Raw genomic sequence first — 19,052 nt, 5'->3', positions numbered from 1 at the left:
GAAACCTACGTCTTTACAAGGTCTATTCTGAACTTGCAGACAACATTACGTCACAAGGATATTATATGCGTTGAATATAATTATTAGATTACAGACGATGTTTAGTATAGTGAAGAATGAATGAAGCGTGATTGTTCAAAGTTTTTCAGTTTTGCAGAAAAATGTAGTTTATGCATATAAAAACCCTTTGTTCGGCCTCTAGAAGACTATGTCTTTACAAGTTCCATTCTGCACTTGCAGACATCATTACGTCACAACGATATTATGTGCGTTGAATATTATTATTAGTTTACAGATGCTGTTTAGTATAGTGAAGAATGAACAAAGGTGATTGTTCAAAGTTTTTCAGTTTGGCTGCAAATTGTAGTTATGCGTATAAAAAACCTTTGTTCGGGCACTAGAAACCTACGTCTTTTCAAGTTTTATTCTGCTCTTGCGGAAACATCGTGCACATTAATTGGACACTTTCTTTAACATGTTTGTGTCGGTAGGTGAAGGTGATGTTGCGGGACGGCCGATATTTTTGTGGATATAGTGGGCATTCGCTAAAAAGACGTTTTGTGCTGGGCGTTCGCTAAAAACATCGAAAATTATCAACTTTGAATTATGTCACTTAGGGTCGATGGATTGACTTGAAACTCAGGATTAATGAACGGGAGCACAACGTGGACATATTCCAAGCAAAAAAAATGAGATTCGTGCAGCGCGGACTTCTCAAGAGTGGGCGTTTGTGGCCATTCGCTAAAATGACCCTTCCATGTTTTTTTCTGTTGCGTAGAGAATTTGCCACTGACATATGGATGATCCTTTCAGCAATGCAAAGTTTTCTACTGTTGACAAGACGATCCTGTCTACAGTGTCAGTTTGCTACTGTTGACAGTCAATAGCCTCACAGGCTAATTTTTTTTTATTTTCAAAAAATTAATGCGCGCGGTGATGTCATCCATAAAATTTACTTGCTTTGGTCTAAATGCATATTAATTGATAGGATACAGGCAGTTTCAACATTTGCAGCCATCTTTATTCCTTTGAATTTGGGGAAATTAATCAAATTCATATTTTTTTCTAACTGGTATCTGAATTGCCTGCTATGCTCGGTTTGTGACCCCAGGTTGCTCTTCTCGATACTTACACAGAAGCAAGATTCAAAGTCAAACGCGTCCTCCATGCGCATAAAAATGTATCACGACCCAAAAATACCTTTAATGGGGATTGATGACACCTCAACCGTTGGTGGCGTAACGTTAGGCAACCCCGGAAGTAGACCGGATGTGGCGATATTGGTAGCATGGAAACCCCCATGCAGTGCGAAATCTACGCCAAAATTAGGCATAAGGAAGCATCTTGAAGGTCAACTTTGACGCGGCGAAAATCATATCTGGATACGATTTGACACTTCGATTGAAGTCCACGAGGTTCTCTGACTCGTTGAGAGTACGAGGATACATTAAGTAGCCCCATTTGACCAATTGTGTGTTTACTGATGACGTCTGAAAAAAAGCATCCTTATGCCTCATTCGGGCTGTTGACACTCGTGAAAAACGTTTTGCAGATTTACGAAACAAACGTACAGTTAGGTAGGCCAGTCTTGTTGTTATTTTCTACTTCTTGATTTTTATTTGCTTACAAACTACTCTTAGAGCCATTTTGTATTAATGTAATGGCATGTAGGGCAAAGTACGTACGGTTTTGATACCTGAAATCATTGTGTTCTCGTGCATTGTTAACGTTATTGTAACTACTGAAATATGGACTACCAAGAAATTTCAATTTAAATCTATTACGCCTTGAGACTGAAATACAATAGAATAGAACTTTATTGCACGACAATTATAACATGTACAATGCATTGCAATCTGAATTTGAGTTGAACTATATACTATTGCAAATATCTAACAACTAATCTAATCTATTGAAACAGTATAAACAATCTAGTTAGTATCATACAAGATATAATACTTCAGATCATTATGTCAATATAGCATTGTCTCGTTTTTGTTCTAAATTAATTGGCCTACGCACAGAGTAGGCAGATATTTGAACAGGACATTGAATATCTCTGTCTTAGCATGTGGTAGTACAATATCGGACTAACATACAATAGATTGTAATAACTTTTGACGGTCTTCTTCGTAGGTCGGACAATCCATTATGAAGTGGAATTCGTTCCCTATGTCATTATGGCATGTGGGACGAAGTCTATCATTGGCTGGTGTGTTGCAGTGTCGGCCCTTTTCAATTTGTAAGGTGTGAGCACTAATCCTTAGTTTTGTTAGGTCATTTCTAAATTTGTTTTGAACAGATGAGAGATATTTTTCGAACAGAATTCTTTTTTGATTTTACAATAAATACTGAGTTTGTTAAAACTTCTCATTTCTTGTCTCCAACCAGAAAGAAACGTGTCTTGCAGATGGTTCTTGAATATATTTCCAAAACGGTTGGTATTGACGGCAGGGTTAAGCCAAACATTTTGGAAACCATGTCTACTTAACATATCTTGTACATGCGCAGCCCAGTCTTGTTGTAGCTCAACAGAAGTATTATATGCTTTCTTTACAAGTCTGTCATTGGGGAGACTATATAATCTAAGCCAGTATTTTATCATCTGTGTCTGTGAGGAAAACTCCTTCACCCTTGACCGCAGCGTTGACAGAGCTTTTGGGTACACCGAGTGAAATTTTGCATTAATTCAAAAGCACAATATATAATATGAGGTGCTTCATTATTTGTTCAACACTCTGTTGATAAGCAAGTGAGGTTAGGAGATGGTTCGCTGTACAACACTTCTATACAAACACTGCTTAGTAATAGTACATATTCACACTAGTTAGAAACATTGCTACAATCATATCATCATCAGTCCCATAGCTTTACAAGCATATACTGCCATTAAATACAATAAAACTAGTCTGGGTTACTCTCCAAGCAGAGGTTTGGCTCCGGCTGTTTTTTTTTTTTTTTAACTTTTTGTTTTAGTCGTTTTTATCGGGCTTTCTATTTTGTATTTTATCTTGCTGAGTCAAAACCTAACTGGCTGGCGTACTTCAAGAAAAATGACAAAAGAGAAAGCCCGATAAAAACGACTAAAAAACGTTTAAAAAACAGCCGGAGCCTAACCTCTGCTTGGAGAGTAGTCTGGGTACCATCCGATCGCTACCGGGACTCTGCACACTCGCTTTCCCTTTCTTTTCAGGTCATCCCGCTAGTAGTCATATAGTGCCCAAACTACAAGTATACAAAACTGGTTGCAAACATACATTGCTTTAACAGCTACATTAGCATTTAAATCTAGCGACGCTGCTCACAATCAAGTTTGCCTACGAACATTGCTTATACCCCCCTCACATTAGGCGAAAATCTATCGGACGACGAGTCTGCGAGCTCTAAATTACGAGGAGGCATGACCCTGACGGGAAGGGGGAACTCTTCCATTTCTTCGTCGGCAGCAGGGTCATGCCTCCTCGTAAATTAGAGCTCGCAGACTCCTTGTCCAATCGATTTTCGCCTAATGTGAGGGGGGTATTACAAACACGGCTCATATACACTACTTACAAACACTGCGTACGAATACTGCTCACAACCATTCTCATGCACAAACAGTGCTTACAAAAACTGACACTCATGAGCTGCAAGCACTATATTTAGTAACACTGCTCACAGACACTGCTCACAAGCAGTTCTGCTAAACGTTAACATTGCTCACAAACACAGTTCGCTTTGGTTCATCCTCTGAGAGGTGACGCCATAGTCGCCACGAATTCCTCTCCTGCATGTTATGGCTGTAGTCAAAAACTTCTCAAAACACTGAATGCAAAAACTGCAATGACATGTAAGTTGCTTATAAACGTTTGTATCGTATCTTGCAGCCCGCAAGGATGCCGATCGTTCACATCAAAACCAACCTGACTCAGGACCAGATCAGCGACGACTTCATCAAGGACACGGTCAAGATGGTGTCAGGGCAGGTTGGCAAGGCAGAGTCGGTACGTAGGACGGGCTGTCGTTGCTATTAACAGGGATGGGTGGATAGATGGATAGATATTGATATGTATTACATTTATCATTATACTATTATGTAACATATTTACTACATGTATATAGAAGTGTGGTGGTCATCTTGAACTCAATTTACTTGCTAATACAGATCTGGAGATATTTAAGTCTCAGTATGCTATGTGCCTTTACCTTTGTGCAAACACACTCTTTAAAATAAATATAAACCTGATATGATGAAAATGACATTACCTTTCGACCGGCCGCCCTACTAGGATACACATTAAGGAAAGAGAGATGCCTGAAACGTTGTTTGATTGATGACATTATACTCTTTACATAATTATGATGTTTTAACCAAACTGCCCTCTGCCGTTTCTAGAGAGTGGTGGTCCACGTGGATGCAGGGCAGAGGATGTACTTGGCTGGCTTCGATCCGTTCCTGCTGTTTGAGATCTCTGACATCGGCACGCTGGAGCAGGAAGCCGACAGGGAGAAGTACACAAAGGCGTTCTTCGACTTCCGAGTGTCACAGAAACTGCCGGTCAAGTACGAGAGGTGAAGTAGGAGTTTTTTATGGCCTCATTCATGAACCGTATGATTTCGTCTTAACTAATTTATGGACCAGAGTGGAGTAATGCAGGAACGAGACTTCGTAATCAGTGTTTGTTTAAAATATGAAGTTTTACCACTTTACTATTATGATAAAATGTAAATTTAATGCTGATCACCATGTTCCTTGTTTGTTCTTTTGACCCCCCAGGATCGAAGTGGTTTTCCACCGCCTACCAGCTAACGAAGTCGGACAGAAAGGCACGCTGAGGTCCAACATCGTGATCTGATTCAGACAGAACTTCACTGCTTACTTTTGGTTTGGGGGGGAAATAGTAACCACATACACTCATACCTGAGTTTCAAAATGATAGGCGTCATATTGTGCACAATTAAACCTTGGGCAGGTGCTAATTTTCCATGTCGTAAACGTTATTTGCTTTAAACGTGTTGTAGTATATACAGCACGCTCCATCACCGTTAGATCACATAAGTTTAGTAACGCTAAGTCTTCTATATTTTCAAACTAACCTGATAAGCCTATTGACTTTCCGGCTTCGGAGCCAAACTTGCCACTTTTCTAGAGTAGCTACAACGTTGAGTTAAAAGTTGAGAGTAGCTTTGATTTACTAAAACATGATACATGCAAAATGGCGGTGTATGTATGTTGGTGTATGAGACAAGTTAGTTATTTCTGATAATTCTACGATTAAAGTATGTATGGAAACTTCAGTTTTGTGTGATCTGTTACATCTTACTTATAAGTTGACTCTTCATTTGTGAGTATACTCGGATTGTGTCACAGGTATCGTATGTATTTGTATGGGTGGCGGGTCTTGTGCATTTCAAACACTAGACCATATAAAAAGCATTCCTTTACATGGTAAATTTCTTAACATCTGCATGTCTAATATGTACCTAGATATATGTCCTATGCCCGACACTTTGATATACACCCTATACCCGTATATGCCCATACTAAGGAACACGCATACTGCAATTTTCCTATCTAGTAATAAAACGCTGTGTAAACTGTTATCGTAGATTAGTCCACTACTATTTGTAGGGGTGGAACGTCCTCTTTGATTGCATTGTAATGTAATGAGTTCCAAACCAAATGGTAGTGAATTTAAACCCCAAACAGCCGTCCTTTCTCTGCGACCAAAACGACCGAGTGGGTCCAAACTGACCTCATAATGTTTTGTTTGATAAATCTGAAAAATCTGACCGCCAGGATTTACTAACACAAGGCAGATGGATGCACAGCAACATAAACTGGGTATTAAAACGAGTCAGTCCATGTGCTTTTGTAGGGCCCATCCCACATTCCAGAACCCGTACTTTGACCCCGTGCGTCTAGCTTTTCGATATTTTTCCCACCACGAAAACATTTCAGGGCAAGGACTCCACGCCTGGGTAAGTCAGGTATAAGTGTGCGTGTAAGTGTAATATGTTGAACTGTTTGTATGTAACTAATAGCGAGGTGTAAGCATTGGCCTGACGGACGGGAGTTGCATTATGTTTGTTTGGACATTCAATAAGTTACTGAACAATGGAAGAATGGCACTTAGCCAGGGTGCCGCTCATTATTTTTGTTTGTTTTTTATTGGCTTTGGGTCAGACAATGTGGCACTGCACTTTAGTTAGTACTAGTATTTTGACTGGGTCAAATGCAAAGTACAGATAGATGGTAAAGGTAGTATTTTACCTCCTTGACCAAAGTTAGGTACCCATTCTTACACCTGGGTGAATTAAGGAAGGTCGTATAGCGTGCTTTTCCTATGGCCCAAAGGCACGGAGTTGGGGGTACGGTGAGTTTCGAACTTATAGCGATTTAGCTTAATAGGATGACAATGTTTATGTTTTATGGAACATGGGAATACCCTGTGCAATACTTAAGGACTAATTTTCTAAACACCCGAATGAAGTCTGCTCCATCTGAACACCTTGTTTCTTATGTTGTATTTAAGTAACGGAAACCTGGACATAGCTGAACATTGCCTACGTCACCATATCAAAATGCCATCCCAACTGCGTGTGCTGACCCTCAACTGTTGGTAAGTAAGATTCTTTGGTATAATTTCATTCAAATAGTTTACGCATTGTATATTTTTTAACTGACTTAGTAGAGAATTTGTCGTTTTTCGTCGATGTATTTTTTGGGATATAAAGTTGCAATCTATAGTATTGTACTGTACATGTTTTAAGCATATCAATTTGCTGTCACGGCGTGACTAATACGGACACCCGACAGGCTTGTCCAGCAAAATACTTATAATTAAGGACGCTTTATTCATGGTGTCACATACCCTGGTGGACACGATACAAATATCTTGGCTATTATAAGTCACTGTGGTGTTTGTTTAATCCCCAGACCAGTCAACATAAAGAAAACAATTCTGTCGCTACACCAATGATAACAGAAGAATGGGTACAGTAGGCTGTGGAATATGTTTGTTTAAGGACAGTTCACATATCAGTATAGCCAGTACACAAACACATGGACCTAGCTATCCATTACTGACTGATCATCACAATAGGCGAATCTAGCTTGATCTGTTTAGGCCGCACTGTCTTACTTTTATGGATGACGTGATCATCGCATTAATTTTCGCCTGTTCTCAAAAAAAGTGGCCTCATGTAACCCAATGGCATCCCTGGTCAATCAGAATTTTACACAACAACAATAGCAATATGATATATTTCAATATAAACATGATTGAAATGGCAAAAATTGTCTCTTACTGTCTTACTGGAGGTTAGCATAATAATGTTTTATTGCAAATTCATGCCCATGGGGCTAATTGCAAGTGAAGGAAGACTAGATACATGAATGAATGTGGTCTAGATACATGTAACGTTAGATAAACTAAAACATATGACAAACAAAAGGAAAGAATGAACTGGATGTTTAGTCCTGTGGTTTAGCAGCATCCTATTGTTGGATGTTTCTATTTTTTCACCCCTGCGCATTAGTTTTCGGGTATCCATAGGATGTTATCCATTAAGTTAAGTCAGTGTGGCTTTATGTGTCTTTATCTTCCGGAAGGGGCGTTCCGGGATGTCCGAAGATGCCCGAGCGATTCCAGGCCATCGGAGAGGAGCTGAGCACCGGGAAGTACGACTTGGTGTCTTTGCAAGAGGTGCGTATTTCGCTTTTTTGTTACTCTTGCCAATTTTGAACGTGTTTGTCTGTCTGTGAACAGCATAACTTAAGAAGCCATGGGTGGATCCTTACGATATTTGGTAGCGTAGGGGTCTGGAAAACAAAGGTCAGGTTTGATAATGGGCATCCTACCGGCTTACTGAGATACTGCAGCGAAACTTCGATTTTTGATATCTCGTGTTCTGGACCTGCTGTGTTTTTGATGTTGTGGTTGTGATCATTTCGGGCGACTGACCCTCTAAAATGAGATGCCCAGCAAATCTAGATCAAGGGCCCTTCCCGTCGATGATTAAAACTAGGAAAAACGTTATTCTCTGGACAAAGATGAAACTGACACAAAGTATCATTCATGCCTACCATTTACCTTCGAATTCTTGTTAACTTAACTACAGGTATTTACCCAGGGTATGTTCAGAAAGGTGGTTTCCCTGGTCAACAATGTACTACCGTATCATCATTACTTCTACAGGTATGGAGTTGGCGCGTATTTTCCAAACAGACGAAAATGCAATATGACATATGATGTGATGTTTTTCTTAGACCATATTTGTCTACAATGCAAAAGTTACTGAAATGCTCTAATGCGTGTACTTTTATTTCTATACAATTTCTTATAATGAAATAAATGTGTTTATTTTGTTTTAATTTGCTAGGCGTTTTTTTTTGGAAGTGGAGTCTGCGTATTTTCCAAACAGAGCAAAATGGCTTGATGTTTTACAGACTATATTTATAAACGTTGTAAAAATACTATGAAATGTTCAAATGTGTGTTTTTTTTATTTTCTGACAATTTCCAAAACGAAAATGAAGGTGTTCTCTTTGTTTTGTTTCGTTTTGTCAAGCGGGTATACTGGAAGTGGAGTCTGCGTGCTTTCCAAACACCCCATCACAGCCGTGTGTCAGCACCAGTACACGCTGAACGGCCATCCACAGGACGGCTTGAAACTGGAGCTGGACTGGTTTGGCGGGAAACTCCTCGGGCTCTGCCGTATACAGTACTCTGGGAAGGAGATTAACTTCTATGCCACGCACGTGAGTATCCTGGCCATTCCTGGGAATAAGATTGTCTCCGTCTTTACTATCGTGAGACGTATTTTCTCTGTGTGTTCGAACTTTGTTTAGCTGCTTGTAAATAAAACTAAGGTCGCATTTCCAAACTAGGGTAAGATCGGACCATCTGTGGAAATAGAAAAAAAAAAGTGTACAGAAAAAAAATAGATTAATATTATTTTATCATGAACATGGTTTTCAACGTTTTGTGTGTCTTTTAATTGAATCCTACTTTGCAAACTACCCAACCGGGTGCCGGTTTGAAAATTAGACTCAAGAATAGCATGTTTATTTCATTTATGAAATTATTGCCTGGAAGGAGCGGGTGGACTTGGTCCGGGCAAGCTGCCCGCGATGATGATGATGAATCTATTTATTTCTACCGATGTGATACTTTATTTGAACTCCAGACCCACGCTGCACACAAGTCACCGCCCGAGCTGAGTCCGTACAAGGCGCACAGGGTTTCCCAGGCTTTCGAAATCAGTCAGTTCATTCGGTAAGACCCCTGTTTGGAACACAGCTGGTTGGAGGCCGTAAAAGGCACCACTGAACTAGACTGCGACTGTTCTCCAAGCAGAGGTTAGGCTCCGGCTATTTTTTAACGTTTTTTTTAGTCGATTTTATCAGGCTTTCTATTTTGTCATTTTTCTTGAAGTACGCCAGCAGGTTTTGACACAGCAAGGTATAAGAAAAATAGAAAGCCCGAAAAAAACGACTAAAAAAAACGTTTAAAAAACAGCACGAGCATAACCTCTGCTTGGAGAGTAGGTTGGATGCCGTTAAAGGCACCATTGAACTAGACTGCGACCTCGCTGCGACTTAGATTAGACCTCTGTAATCCTTCAATTAATAATTTGAAAGTGCGGTAATGCTGAAAGGCTACTCAATATAATATATGTATGCATAACAGAGCACACAATACAAATCAAAATCACACTAATTCTTTAAGGGTATAAGTGATCGAACATAAGCTTGTAAGACCTGTGACTTATTATCATTTTAATGCGCTGCTTAATATAAATGTATAATCGGAAATATAATGAAATACTCAGAAGTTACAACAAACACTCTGTATCATTTGAATTCACTTACACTGCATGGTCACTCAATGATTGCTTAGTGATCACGCCCAAGTAGACTCTTGTTCCATGATATAGGTGCATCTTTTTCATTCTCTTAGGAAGTTTTACTTGTACTTAGTTAGGTCTTATGGTGCGAACTTGGAAATAGTATTACAGTCCGTACTCTCTCTGCACTGTAAACAAGTCAGTATAGCCCTGACGAAGATGACATGTGTACGGACGCGAAGGTCATCGAAACGTTGGCTTGTAATAAAATTCATGGTTGTGTATCAAGAACTTTGTGATTCAGTATTACAGTCCATCTGAACTCTTTCTATCCAGCTCCACCGGCGGGACTGCAGACCTGAACATTCTCACGGGAGACTTGAACTTCCGGCCCGGGGAGCTGGGGCTGAAAATCATCCAGTCGGACACGGGGATGGAGGACGCCTGGCTGACGGCTGAACACAAGGTTAGTACACTACAAGTGACCATCCTCCTACGCAGGGATACCCAACGGCGAAACTGCCGGTCGATGCCATTATTCATGGCCTGTTCCTATGACCACGGAAAAGACGGCCGAGTGCAGCGATATATTCATATAGTATATATATTAGTATTATCCTATTTGTGGAGGGTAAGGGTTATCGCCTCCCAGTTGTTGAATTTATCTACCGAATGGAAAGTACCAAATTCTTTAGAGTAAGCGGGAAGACGCTCTGTGCGTATATCGTGATCAATCTATAACAAAGTGACGTTCATCTTCGATCTCATTTAGGCAGAATGGGCAAAACGTCTTGTGACATTTTTAATTTTTTTTATATCTTCCGGCTTCATACAACTACACCATGTTAAATTCTATCTGTGATCCTCACCCCACCCCAGAATGCAGATGACAGCGGCGTTACCGGCAATCATCCTGAAAACAACTTCGCGACTGGAAACCAGCAGAGAATCGACTACATCCTCTATAAGGTGGGTATTGAAAGGATCTGACATAGACATAATAACAAGGAAACCCAACTCATCGAAACTATTCAAACAACAAATTTTGTTCTGGGGCCATTCAGGGGTCTACCGAGTGCAAGGTGAAGTGCGTCCACTGTGAAACCACCATGCACAAGGTTCCTGGAAAACCCTTCAACTACTCTGACCATGAAGCTGTGCTGGCGCACTTTGAACTGGAGACGGTGTCAGGGCCAAGTGATGGTAAAGTGTTAGATTATGGAAATTGAAATACAGTCGACAAGAATTTAGAACTAAGTCATGAATGAACATTTATGTATAAAGTTTTCTTGATGGAACATTATTTCAACATCTGTTCTTCACTTATACTTGTCTTTTTTTTACCTGACTGTATCTCACTGGTCGACTGAGTAATTTTAGCCCTTCATGCAAGCATCCAGTACCATTTAAAAAGCCACTTGATTTTTTGCCAGCTTGAATGATACATAGATAGAAATGCAATAGAATATCATGAAACACTGTGTAGTATACATTGTCAAAGTGTGTTTACAGTTTTTCCAAACTCTATGCAATGCTTCTATCAAAGGACTGTTTAGCCATAACCGACAATGCTTTTTTTACCATGGTCAATATTGACCGAAGGAGACCATGTACATATGCAATGACGTACAGCATGGCGGCAAATAACATAAGTTTGTAAGCATCCAGTATGCTAGATGCCCTTAATCTTTGTCCTTCAGCTCCGGTAAACCCTCCTGACCTGTCCGAGCGCGACGCGTCCCTCCGCCAGGCGGTCCAGATTCTGGAGGAGAAGCTCGCCTCCTCAGCATCCAGCCGGCTGTTCTACGTGGCAGTCCTCCTCCTCTCCCTGCTCCTGATGTTCTCCACCAGCTGGTTCCAGCTCCATCACCTCTTGACGTCACTGCTGCACCTCCTGCTCGGGATCCTCATTAGCTGGAGCTTCTGGATGGGCGTGGTCGTGGTGAATACAGAGGAGAGGGGTCTCCTGGCAACCAAGGCTGGGATTGAGATACTCCTGAACGGGTCCGGGAAGAAATGCGATTGAGGCACTGTATACAGCTTCCACGAAGAGCAAATACTTTTACAACTAACAAAAAACTAACATATTTAACATATTTATGTCACTTTGGTACGATAAGTTTGTTGTTTGTTTTATCCAAGGGACATTTATCTGATTATGAAGCAATCCAACTTATAAACTGTGACCCAGTTAAATGGGTAACTCTAATGTAAGACATTTCAATATAGAGGATTATTACAATTAAAGTATAAGAACACTAACGATACGTAATGATATGTGGTAGAGTAATAACCGAGATGCATACAGGTCACAACAAAGACAAAACATCAATGTATCGGTAAAAGTATCATAGTCTAGCATATAAGATCGGCTTCTTCTCGCTTCTTACTGATGAACATGTAATACGTTATTGTATGGGTTTAGCAATAGTCGGATGCACAAGAAATATATTATTATTATATAAAGCTTAAGTTTCAGTGCTTCTCATATGTCTAATGTGAGGTAATATGCTTTCTATACATTTTTAACAAGATGGAATGTTTTAGCATTCACTATCGTCAATGACCCTTGGAAACAATGAAAAATGCATGATAAACACTATATTATGGTGATCTGTATGTCTTTATTTGTCATCATCTGTATTGAATTTATATTTACAATTTTATTTCTCCTATTCATTTAACCCATACACATTTTTAAATAGTTAAAAGTATATCATCAGTTTGCAACAGTTTTAAACTACCTCAATCCAAACATTTTGCACTTAAATCATCTAGCATCAATTCACTGTCCAGTCCAAAACAGCAAACCACCATTTGTTGTCAAGTTGTTCAATACATATTATAGTTTATCATATATCTTTGACATGTATATCTAATGTCATGACTATGTTTTTTCTTTTAATCTGGTAATCTGTATATCTTTTTGACAAACACAATGAAAAGTGAGTGAACATCGACCCATCCCAAGGACTACAGCCTTTTCCAGTATTGTGCATTTCGAGTGAGTGACAACAGCCTGGATTCAAATTAAACACGCGGCTTACTGCGAAGCTGGTGTGTTACGCCGAAGGGCGGTTATACCGGCTATAAAGATACAGATACAGAGTTTCACTTGGTTAACTGTGCAGTTTGGTCGCACATGGCAAACCTGGCATCCTTCCTATATACAACATAATGTTTCTAAGTTAGATACCATCACTGAGCAACAAAGGTTTGATAAACATATATTTTGATATTTCTACTTCAGGCAGACCAAGTACTCTATTAAATTCAGGCTTTTAGCTAGGATTTTATCATAGGGTGTCCAAATTTCTTGCCGTTTTGAGAGCGCTGCAGGTGCGAGTATTGCAGGGGGTCTGGGGACATCCTCCCTCAGAAAATTTTGAAATTTATAACTCTCTCAAAGTCAAACACAATTTCCCACATTTTGAGGTGTAAATTTGTGGGAATGAAGCAAATTTACTGTCAGACAGGCCACATAGCATCCCTGGTCAATCAGAATTTCATGCTTGTCAGAGGATGTGCTCCCCAGTCTAAGGGCGTACAATTTGAGTTATTTTTTTAACAGGCCGTACATTGTACGCCTGTACGCATGCCTGGCTAAAAGCCTGACTCTATTACCTCACAACATTTTTTTGTTCATATGTGTTTTCAGATGATTCTTTAGATGCGAATTTGTTGCACCGCAGTAGTTACACTGATCACATTTGTAGGGTTTATCACCGGTATGTATCCTCTTATGTACAGATAGGTACCATTTCTTAGCAGTCTTGAATCCACACTCATCACACATGTAGGGTTTCTCACCGGTGTGTGTTCTCTTATGTCGGTACAAGGCAGCTTTAAAAGCCGTCCTGAATTCGCACTCCCCACACGTGTAGGGCTTCTCACCAGTGTGTTTTGTCACAATGTGTTCGTCCAACCTTCCTTTCTGTGTGGCAGAATAGTCGCACCGGTCGCATTTGAAGGGCCTTTCACCCGTGTGAGTCATCATATGTTTGGACAGGTGTGACTTATCGATCGTCCTGTACCCGCACTCCCCACACATGTAGGGTTTCTCACTGGTGTGTTTTGACTTGACATGCTGGTCCAGAAGATGTCTGCCTGGAGCACAATAGTCACACTGGTCACATCTAAAAGGCCCCTGTTCCCCTTGACATAACGTTTTATGTTCGGCTAGGAGCTGCTTGTTCGCTGTCCTGTGTCCACAGTCTTCACACCTGTACTCTCTACCACTGGGGTGTCTTACCGCGAGGTGTTCGTCTAAATGTTCTTTCTTTGCAGCAGAATAGTCGCACCAGTCACATTGGTAGGGGTTTTCACCTGTGTGCGTTTTCATGTGTCTGGATAGGTTGGATTTAACAGTTGTTCTGTATCCGCACCCCCCATGGCTACACGTGTAGGTGCGTTTAACCAATACTTGTTGGTCTACTTGAGATTTCTGTGCAGCTGAATAGTCACCTGCATGTGTTATCATGTGCTGGTATAGGTGAGACCAAATAGCTGTCACATATCCACACACGCTACACATGTAGGGTTTCTCACCGACGTGGTTTGCCTTGATGTGTTGGTCTACTAGAGATTTCTCTACAGCAGAATAGTCACAGTGGTCACATTTGTAGGTGTTCTCAGTGGTGGTATGTTTTGTCATATGCTGAATCAAAAGGTCTTTCTCTGTTGCTTGGTAACTGCACTTGAAGCAAATGTATGTATGCAGTGCAACATGGCCATCCTCCTGCACTGTACTGTTCTGTACAATTTCCTGTGACAAGAGTCCTTTGTCCGGCCTGGTACGGTTTTCTTCCTTTCCCTCCTCCTGTTGCCATCCCGTGTATGTTGTCTGCTCCCCCATATTGTTCATCCCCATCTGTCCTGCATTGGCTTGTACATGTAGATGTGATGTGACTCCCTCCTCAGGCTGGGTACAGTTTACCCCACACGTTTCCTCAGTTAGAACCGCCTGCTGCTGTCCAATGTCTGCTGTCTGCTTCCCACTGTTGTTAGTCTCGCTCTCAGGATGTCTGATTGTAGGTGTTCCACTGTATGCTGCCATGTCCTCACTGTCCATTTCCTGGCATAGCACATCCTCTTCTTTGTGCTGCTGCCATCCTGTGTCTTCTGTCTGCTCTTCTTTGATGTGTGTCTTGTTTTCCATGTCTACAATAGAAGCAAGAAAATATTAGAGTTAGAATTTGAAGATCAATTAGATGGTGTAAAGGATATTTTGCAGGAGGCCTGGCCGCCCTAACCTGGGACCTCTACTACCCCCTACCCCTACGTTGCCCTTTGTGGGGCTATTTGGGGGTATTTAAGGTTATGATGATGATTTTACTTCTCTAAGAAATCTAGAACCCCAATTCCTGCTAGTTTCTCAGTGTGACACAAATACATAAAAGTAGTGGTCTCCTTTCTCAGCAGTGCAGCACTGGTGTTCAAATGCTGAGAAAGGAGACCGCTACTTTTATATACCTGTGTCCTTTTGTACATATTTGCTAGTATGACGTGACTTGAATTACGTGGGTGGGTTTCTTTTCCTTTTTTCAATGAAAAAAAAACAAGACCTACTGTATCATTTCTGACCACATATTTAAGGCACACATCAACAGATAAGCAGCTGTTACTGTCCCCACATTTGATGCTGTCACGAGTTTGAGAATGGTCAGTTCACGTTCACTGGACAGCCCCCCTCCCCATATCAAAGGCCGAACCAAACATTACAAAGCATATCCCACATACACATCCTATTCTCTTCAACCTCTCAACAAGCACCAACCGTCAACCAAAGGTTTCACCTGTAGATTAATGGCGATTCCTGATCTTCACGACTTCTGGAATTCCCTTAAAAACACGATAGTTCAGAGACAGGACGCTGTACTAAGCCTGGATGAGTTCTTACGGTATGTCCGGGAAAAAACGGTATAGTAAAGCTGCGATGCGTTATATCAGCCTAAAAAATGGTTCCCCGTTCTTGGAAGGGGTTAATAAATCACGAGGAACTATTTTTGAAAGCTAGACCGCAGTTAGAAGTCATGTAATTACGCCTGAAAGTTGACCAATTTTCAGCGTTTTAGCGGTGCGTTTCGCTATTGTATTCGAGACGAGTTACGCACTGCATGGGGTTTTCCGATATACCGGGTTATAGGACAAGGATCAATTGCTTCCGGGTCAACCACACCAATAGTGTAGTGTTGTTGCACTATCACCTAAGTCGGTGATATGGCAGTCACTTTAACACATTTAATGGATTACTGTACTCTTGAGGTTGTTTTTACATATCATACTACAATGTAGAGGCTTTTCGTTATGAGGGAGGTTTATACGGAATACGGATAGACCAGTGCCATACTACAGGTGTGTAAAAAAAAGGGACAGTCTGTGCCAATGTCGAAGCTTTCCCGGCTATCAAGGCAAGTTTATACGGATGGAACAGAGACTTTCTACAATAAAGATTAGCACAGTTCTTGTCCTGTCGAGATTTTACGTTATTAAGGGAAGTGTATTCAGATACAAATGTGCCATACTACAGGTGTGTCAAAAAAATTGACACAGTTGTGCCAATGCCGAAGATTTGCGTTCTTAAGAGAGGCTTGTATGGATCAAACAGAGACTTTCTACATGTGTATCATATAGAATGAAACTGTTCTTGTCCTGTCGGGATTTTACGTTTTTGAGGGAGGTTTATTCAAATAAAACAGTTACATATACAGGTGTATCAAATATTTGACAGAGTTGTGCGAATGCCGAACATTTGCGTTCTATATGGAGGTTTATACGGATGAAACAGAAACTTTCTACATGTGTATCATGTAGAATGACACTGTTCTTGTCCTGTTGAGATGTTACGTCATTAAGGGAGTTTTATTAGGATAGAACAGTGCCATGCTACAGGTGTGTCAAAACAAATTGACACAGTTGCGCAAATGCCGAAGATTTCCGTTGTATCTGTACCTGTACCAGTATCTGTATCTGTACCCGGTACCTGTTTGTACGGATGAAACAGAGACTATTCACATGTGTATCATATAGAATGACACTGTTCTTGTCCTGTCGGGATTTTACGTTTTTGAGGAAGGTTTGTACAAATAGAACAGTGCCATACTAACAGGTGTGTCAAAACAAATTGACACAGTTGCGCCAATGGCGAAGATTTCCGTTCTTAAGAGAGGTTTGTACGAATGAAACAGAGACTTTCTACATGTGTATCATATAGAATGACACTGTCCTTGTCCTGTTGAGATTTTACGTTATTGAGAGAGATTTATTCCGATAGAACAGTGCCATACTACAGGTGTGTCAAAACAAATTGACACAGTTGCCCCACTGCTTAATATTCGCGTTCTGAAGGGAAATTTATACGGATGAAACAGCGACTTTCTACATGCGTATCAAATAGTATTACACTGTTCTTGTCCTGTTGAGATTTGACGTTATTAAGGGAGTTTTATTCGGATAGAACAGTGCCATACTACAGGTGTGTCAAAACAAATTGACACAGTCGCGCCAATGCCGAAGATTCCGTCTTAAGAGAGGTTGATACGGATGGAACAGCGACTTTCTACATGTGTATCATATAGTATTACACTGTTATTTTCCTGTCGAGATTTGACGTTATTGAGGGAGGTTTATTCCGATAGAACAGTGCCATTCTACAGGTGTGTCAAAACAAATTGACACAGTCGCGCTAATGCTTAAGATTTGAGTTCTGAAGGGAAATTTATACGGATGGAACAGCGACTTTCTACATGTGTATCATATAGTATTACACTGTTATTTTCCTGTCGAGATTTTACGTTATTAAGGGAGTTTTATTCGGATAGAACAGTGCCATACTACAGGTGTGTCAAAACAAATGACACAGTTGCGCAAATGCCAAAGATTTGCGTTCTGAAGAGAGGTTTGTACGGATGAAACAGAGACTTTCGACATGTGTATCATATAGTATTACACTGTTCTTGTCCTGTCGAGATTCGACGTTATTGAGGGAGATTTATTCGGATAGAACAGTGCCATACTACAGGTGTCTCAAAACAAATTGACACAGTCGCGCCAATGCTTAAGATTTGCGTTCTGAAGGGAAATTTATACGGATGGAGCAGCAACTTTCTACGTGTGCATCATATAGTTTTACACTGTTATTTTCCTGTCATGATTTGACGTTATTGAGGGAGGTTTATGCGGATAGAACAGTGCCATACTATAGCTCACAGCTGTGTCAAAACAAATTGACACAGTTGCGCCAATGGCGAAGATTTCCGTTCTTAAGAGAGGTTTGTACGAATGAAACAGAGACTTTCTACATGTGTATCATATAGAATGACACTGTTCTTGTCCTGTTGAGATTTTACGTTATTGAGAGAGATTTATTCCGATAGAACAGTGCCATACTACAGGTGTGTCAAAACAAATTGACACAGTTGCCCCACTGCTTAATATTCGCGTTCTGAAGGGAAATTTATACGGATGAAACAGCGACTTTCTACATGTGTATCATATAGTATTACACTGTTATTTTCCTGTCGAGATTTTACGTTATTAAGGGAGTTTTATTCGGATAGAACAGTGCCATACTACAGGTGTGTCAAAACAAATTGACACAGTTGCGCAAATGCCAAAGATTTGCGTTCTGAAGAGAGGTTTGTACGGATGGAACAGCGACTTTCTACATGTGTATCATATAGTATTACACTGTTCTTGTCCTGTCGAGATTTGACGTTATTGAGGGAGATTTATTCGGATAGAACAGTGCCATACTACAGGTGTCTCAAAACAAATTGACACAGTCGCGCCAATGCTTAAGATTTGCGTTCTGAAGGGAAATTTATACGGATGGAGCAGCAACTTTCTACGTGTGCATCATATAGTTTTACACTGTTATTTTCCTGTTGAGATTTGACGTTATTGAGGGAAATTTATTCGGATAGAACAGTGCCATACTACAGGTGTCTCAAAACAAATTGACACAGTCGCGCCAATGCTTAAGATTTGCGTTCTGAAGGGAAATTTATACGGATGGAGCAGCAACTTTCTACGTGTGCATTATATAGTTTTACACTGTTATTTTCCTGTCATGATTTGACGTTATTGAGGGAGGTTTATGCGGATAGAACAGTGCCATACTACAGCTCACAGCTGTGTCAAACCAAATTGACACAGTTGCGCCAATGCCGGAGATTTGCGTTCTAAAGGAAGGTTTATATACCCCGGGTACCATCCGGATAG

General features: G+C 40.5%; 3 protein-coding genes across 7 annotated transcripts in view; 2 read left to right on the top strand and 1 right to left on the bottom strand.

Annotated features, from left to right (window-relative positions):
* The window catches only part of LOC118425486 (macrophage migration inhibitory factor homolog), a 13,788-nt gene extending 8,511 nt beyond the window's left edge, over nucleotides 1–5,277 (top strand). Inside the window, exons 2-6 of one of the 3 annotated variants that reach the window (XM_035834345.1) lie at nucleotides 1,532–1,577; nucleotides 2,137–2,247; nucleotides 3,867–3,983; nucleotides 4,376–4,551; nucleotides 4,757–5,277. In XM_035834345.1, the coding sequence (XP_035690238.1) occupies nucleotides 2,152–2,247; nucleotides 3,867–3,983; nucleotides 4,376–4,551; nucleotides 4,757–4,835 (468 nt within the window). In that variant the 5' untranslated portion in view covers nucleotides 1,532–1,577; nucleotides 2,137–2,151 and the 3' untranslated portion in view covers nucleotides 4,836–5,277. The remainder of the gene's footprint in view (nucleotides 1–1,531; nucleotides 1,578–2,136; nucleotides 2,248–3,866; nucleotides 3,984–4,375; nucleotides 4,552–4,756) is intronic. The other 2 variants (XM_035834347.1, XM_035834346.1) reach the window with 2 other exon arrangements.
* A 1,261-nt stretch (nucleotides 5,278–6,538) lies between these two features.
* LOC118425481 (putative neutral sphingomyelinase) lies at nucleotides 6,539–12,259 on the top strand. Its single transcript, XM_035834338.1, has 9 exons — nucleotides 6,539–6,602; nucleotides 7,595–7,688; nucleotides 8,104–8,180; nucleotides 8,553–8,742; nucleotides 9,171–9,259; nucleotides 10,167–10,296; nucleotides 10,710–10,799; nucleotides 10,895–11,033; nucleotides 11,531–12,259. The coding sequence occupies exons 1-9, from the start codon at nucleotides 6,565–6,567 to the stop codon at nucleotides 11,854–11,856; spliced, it is 1,173 nt and encodes a 390-aa protein (XP_035690231.1). The 5' UTR covers nucleotides 6,539–6,564; the 3' UTR covers nucleotides 11,857–12,259.
* A 202-nt stretch (nucleotides 12,260–12,461) lies between these two features.
* LOC118425477 (zinc finger protein 41-like) overlaps nucleotides 12,462–19,052 on the bottom strand; it is a 10,121-nt gene continuing 3,530 nt past the window's right edge. The window contains exons 2-4 of one of the 3 annotated variants that reach the window (XM_035834329.1): nucleotides 15,626–15,703; nucleotides 13,442–14,990; nucleotides 12,462–13,094 (exon numbers count right to left, since the gene is read on the bottom strand). In XM_035834329.1, the coding sequence (XP_035690222.1) occupies nucleotides 13,456–14,988 (1,533 nt within the window). In that variant the 5' untranslated portion in view covers nucleotides 14,989–14,990; nucleotides 15,626–15,703 and the 3' untranslated portion in view covers nucleotides 12,462–13,094; nucleotides 13,442–13,455. Of the gene's footprint in view, nucleotides 14,991–15,625; nucleotides 15,704–19,052 lie in introns of all 3 variants that reach the window. The other 2 variants (XM_035834330.1, XM_035834328.1) reach the window with 2 other exon arrangements.

The sequence above is a fragment of the Branchiostoma floridae genome, chromosome 11 (assembly GCF_000003815.2).
Source record: "Branchiostoma floridae strain S238N-H82 chromosome 11, Bfl_VNyyK, whole genome shotgun sequence".
Lineage (NCBI taxonomy): Eukaryota > Metazoa > Chordata > Leptocardii > Amphioxiformes > Branchiostomatidae > Branchiostoma > Branchiostoma floridae.
The sequence above is the reverse complement of the archived record's forward strand: the minus strand, read 5'-3'. Positions and strand labels throughout refer to the sequence as shown.

Bases quoted from the DNA above. Each gene is read 5' to 3' on its own strand.
- LOC118425481 (XM_035834338.1), top strand. From the start codon at position 6,565: ATGCCATCCCAACTGCGTGTGCTGACCCTCAACTGTTG. The intron at 6,603-7,594 runs GTAAGTAAGATT...ATCTTCCGGAAG, and splicing joins GTGCTGACCCTCAACTGTTG to GGGCGTTCCGGGATGTCCGA. The intron at 8,743-9,170 runs GTGAGTATCCTG...TTTGAACTCCAG, and splicing joins TTAACTTCTATGCCACGCAC to ACCCACGCTGCACACAAGTC.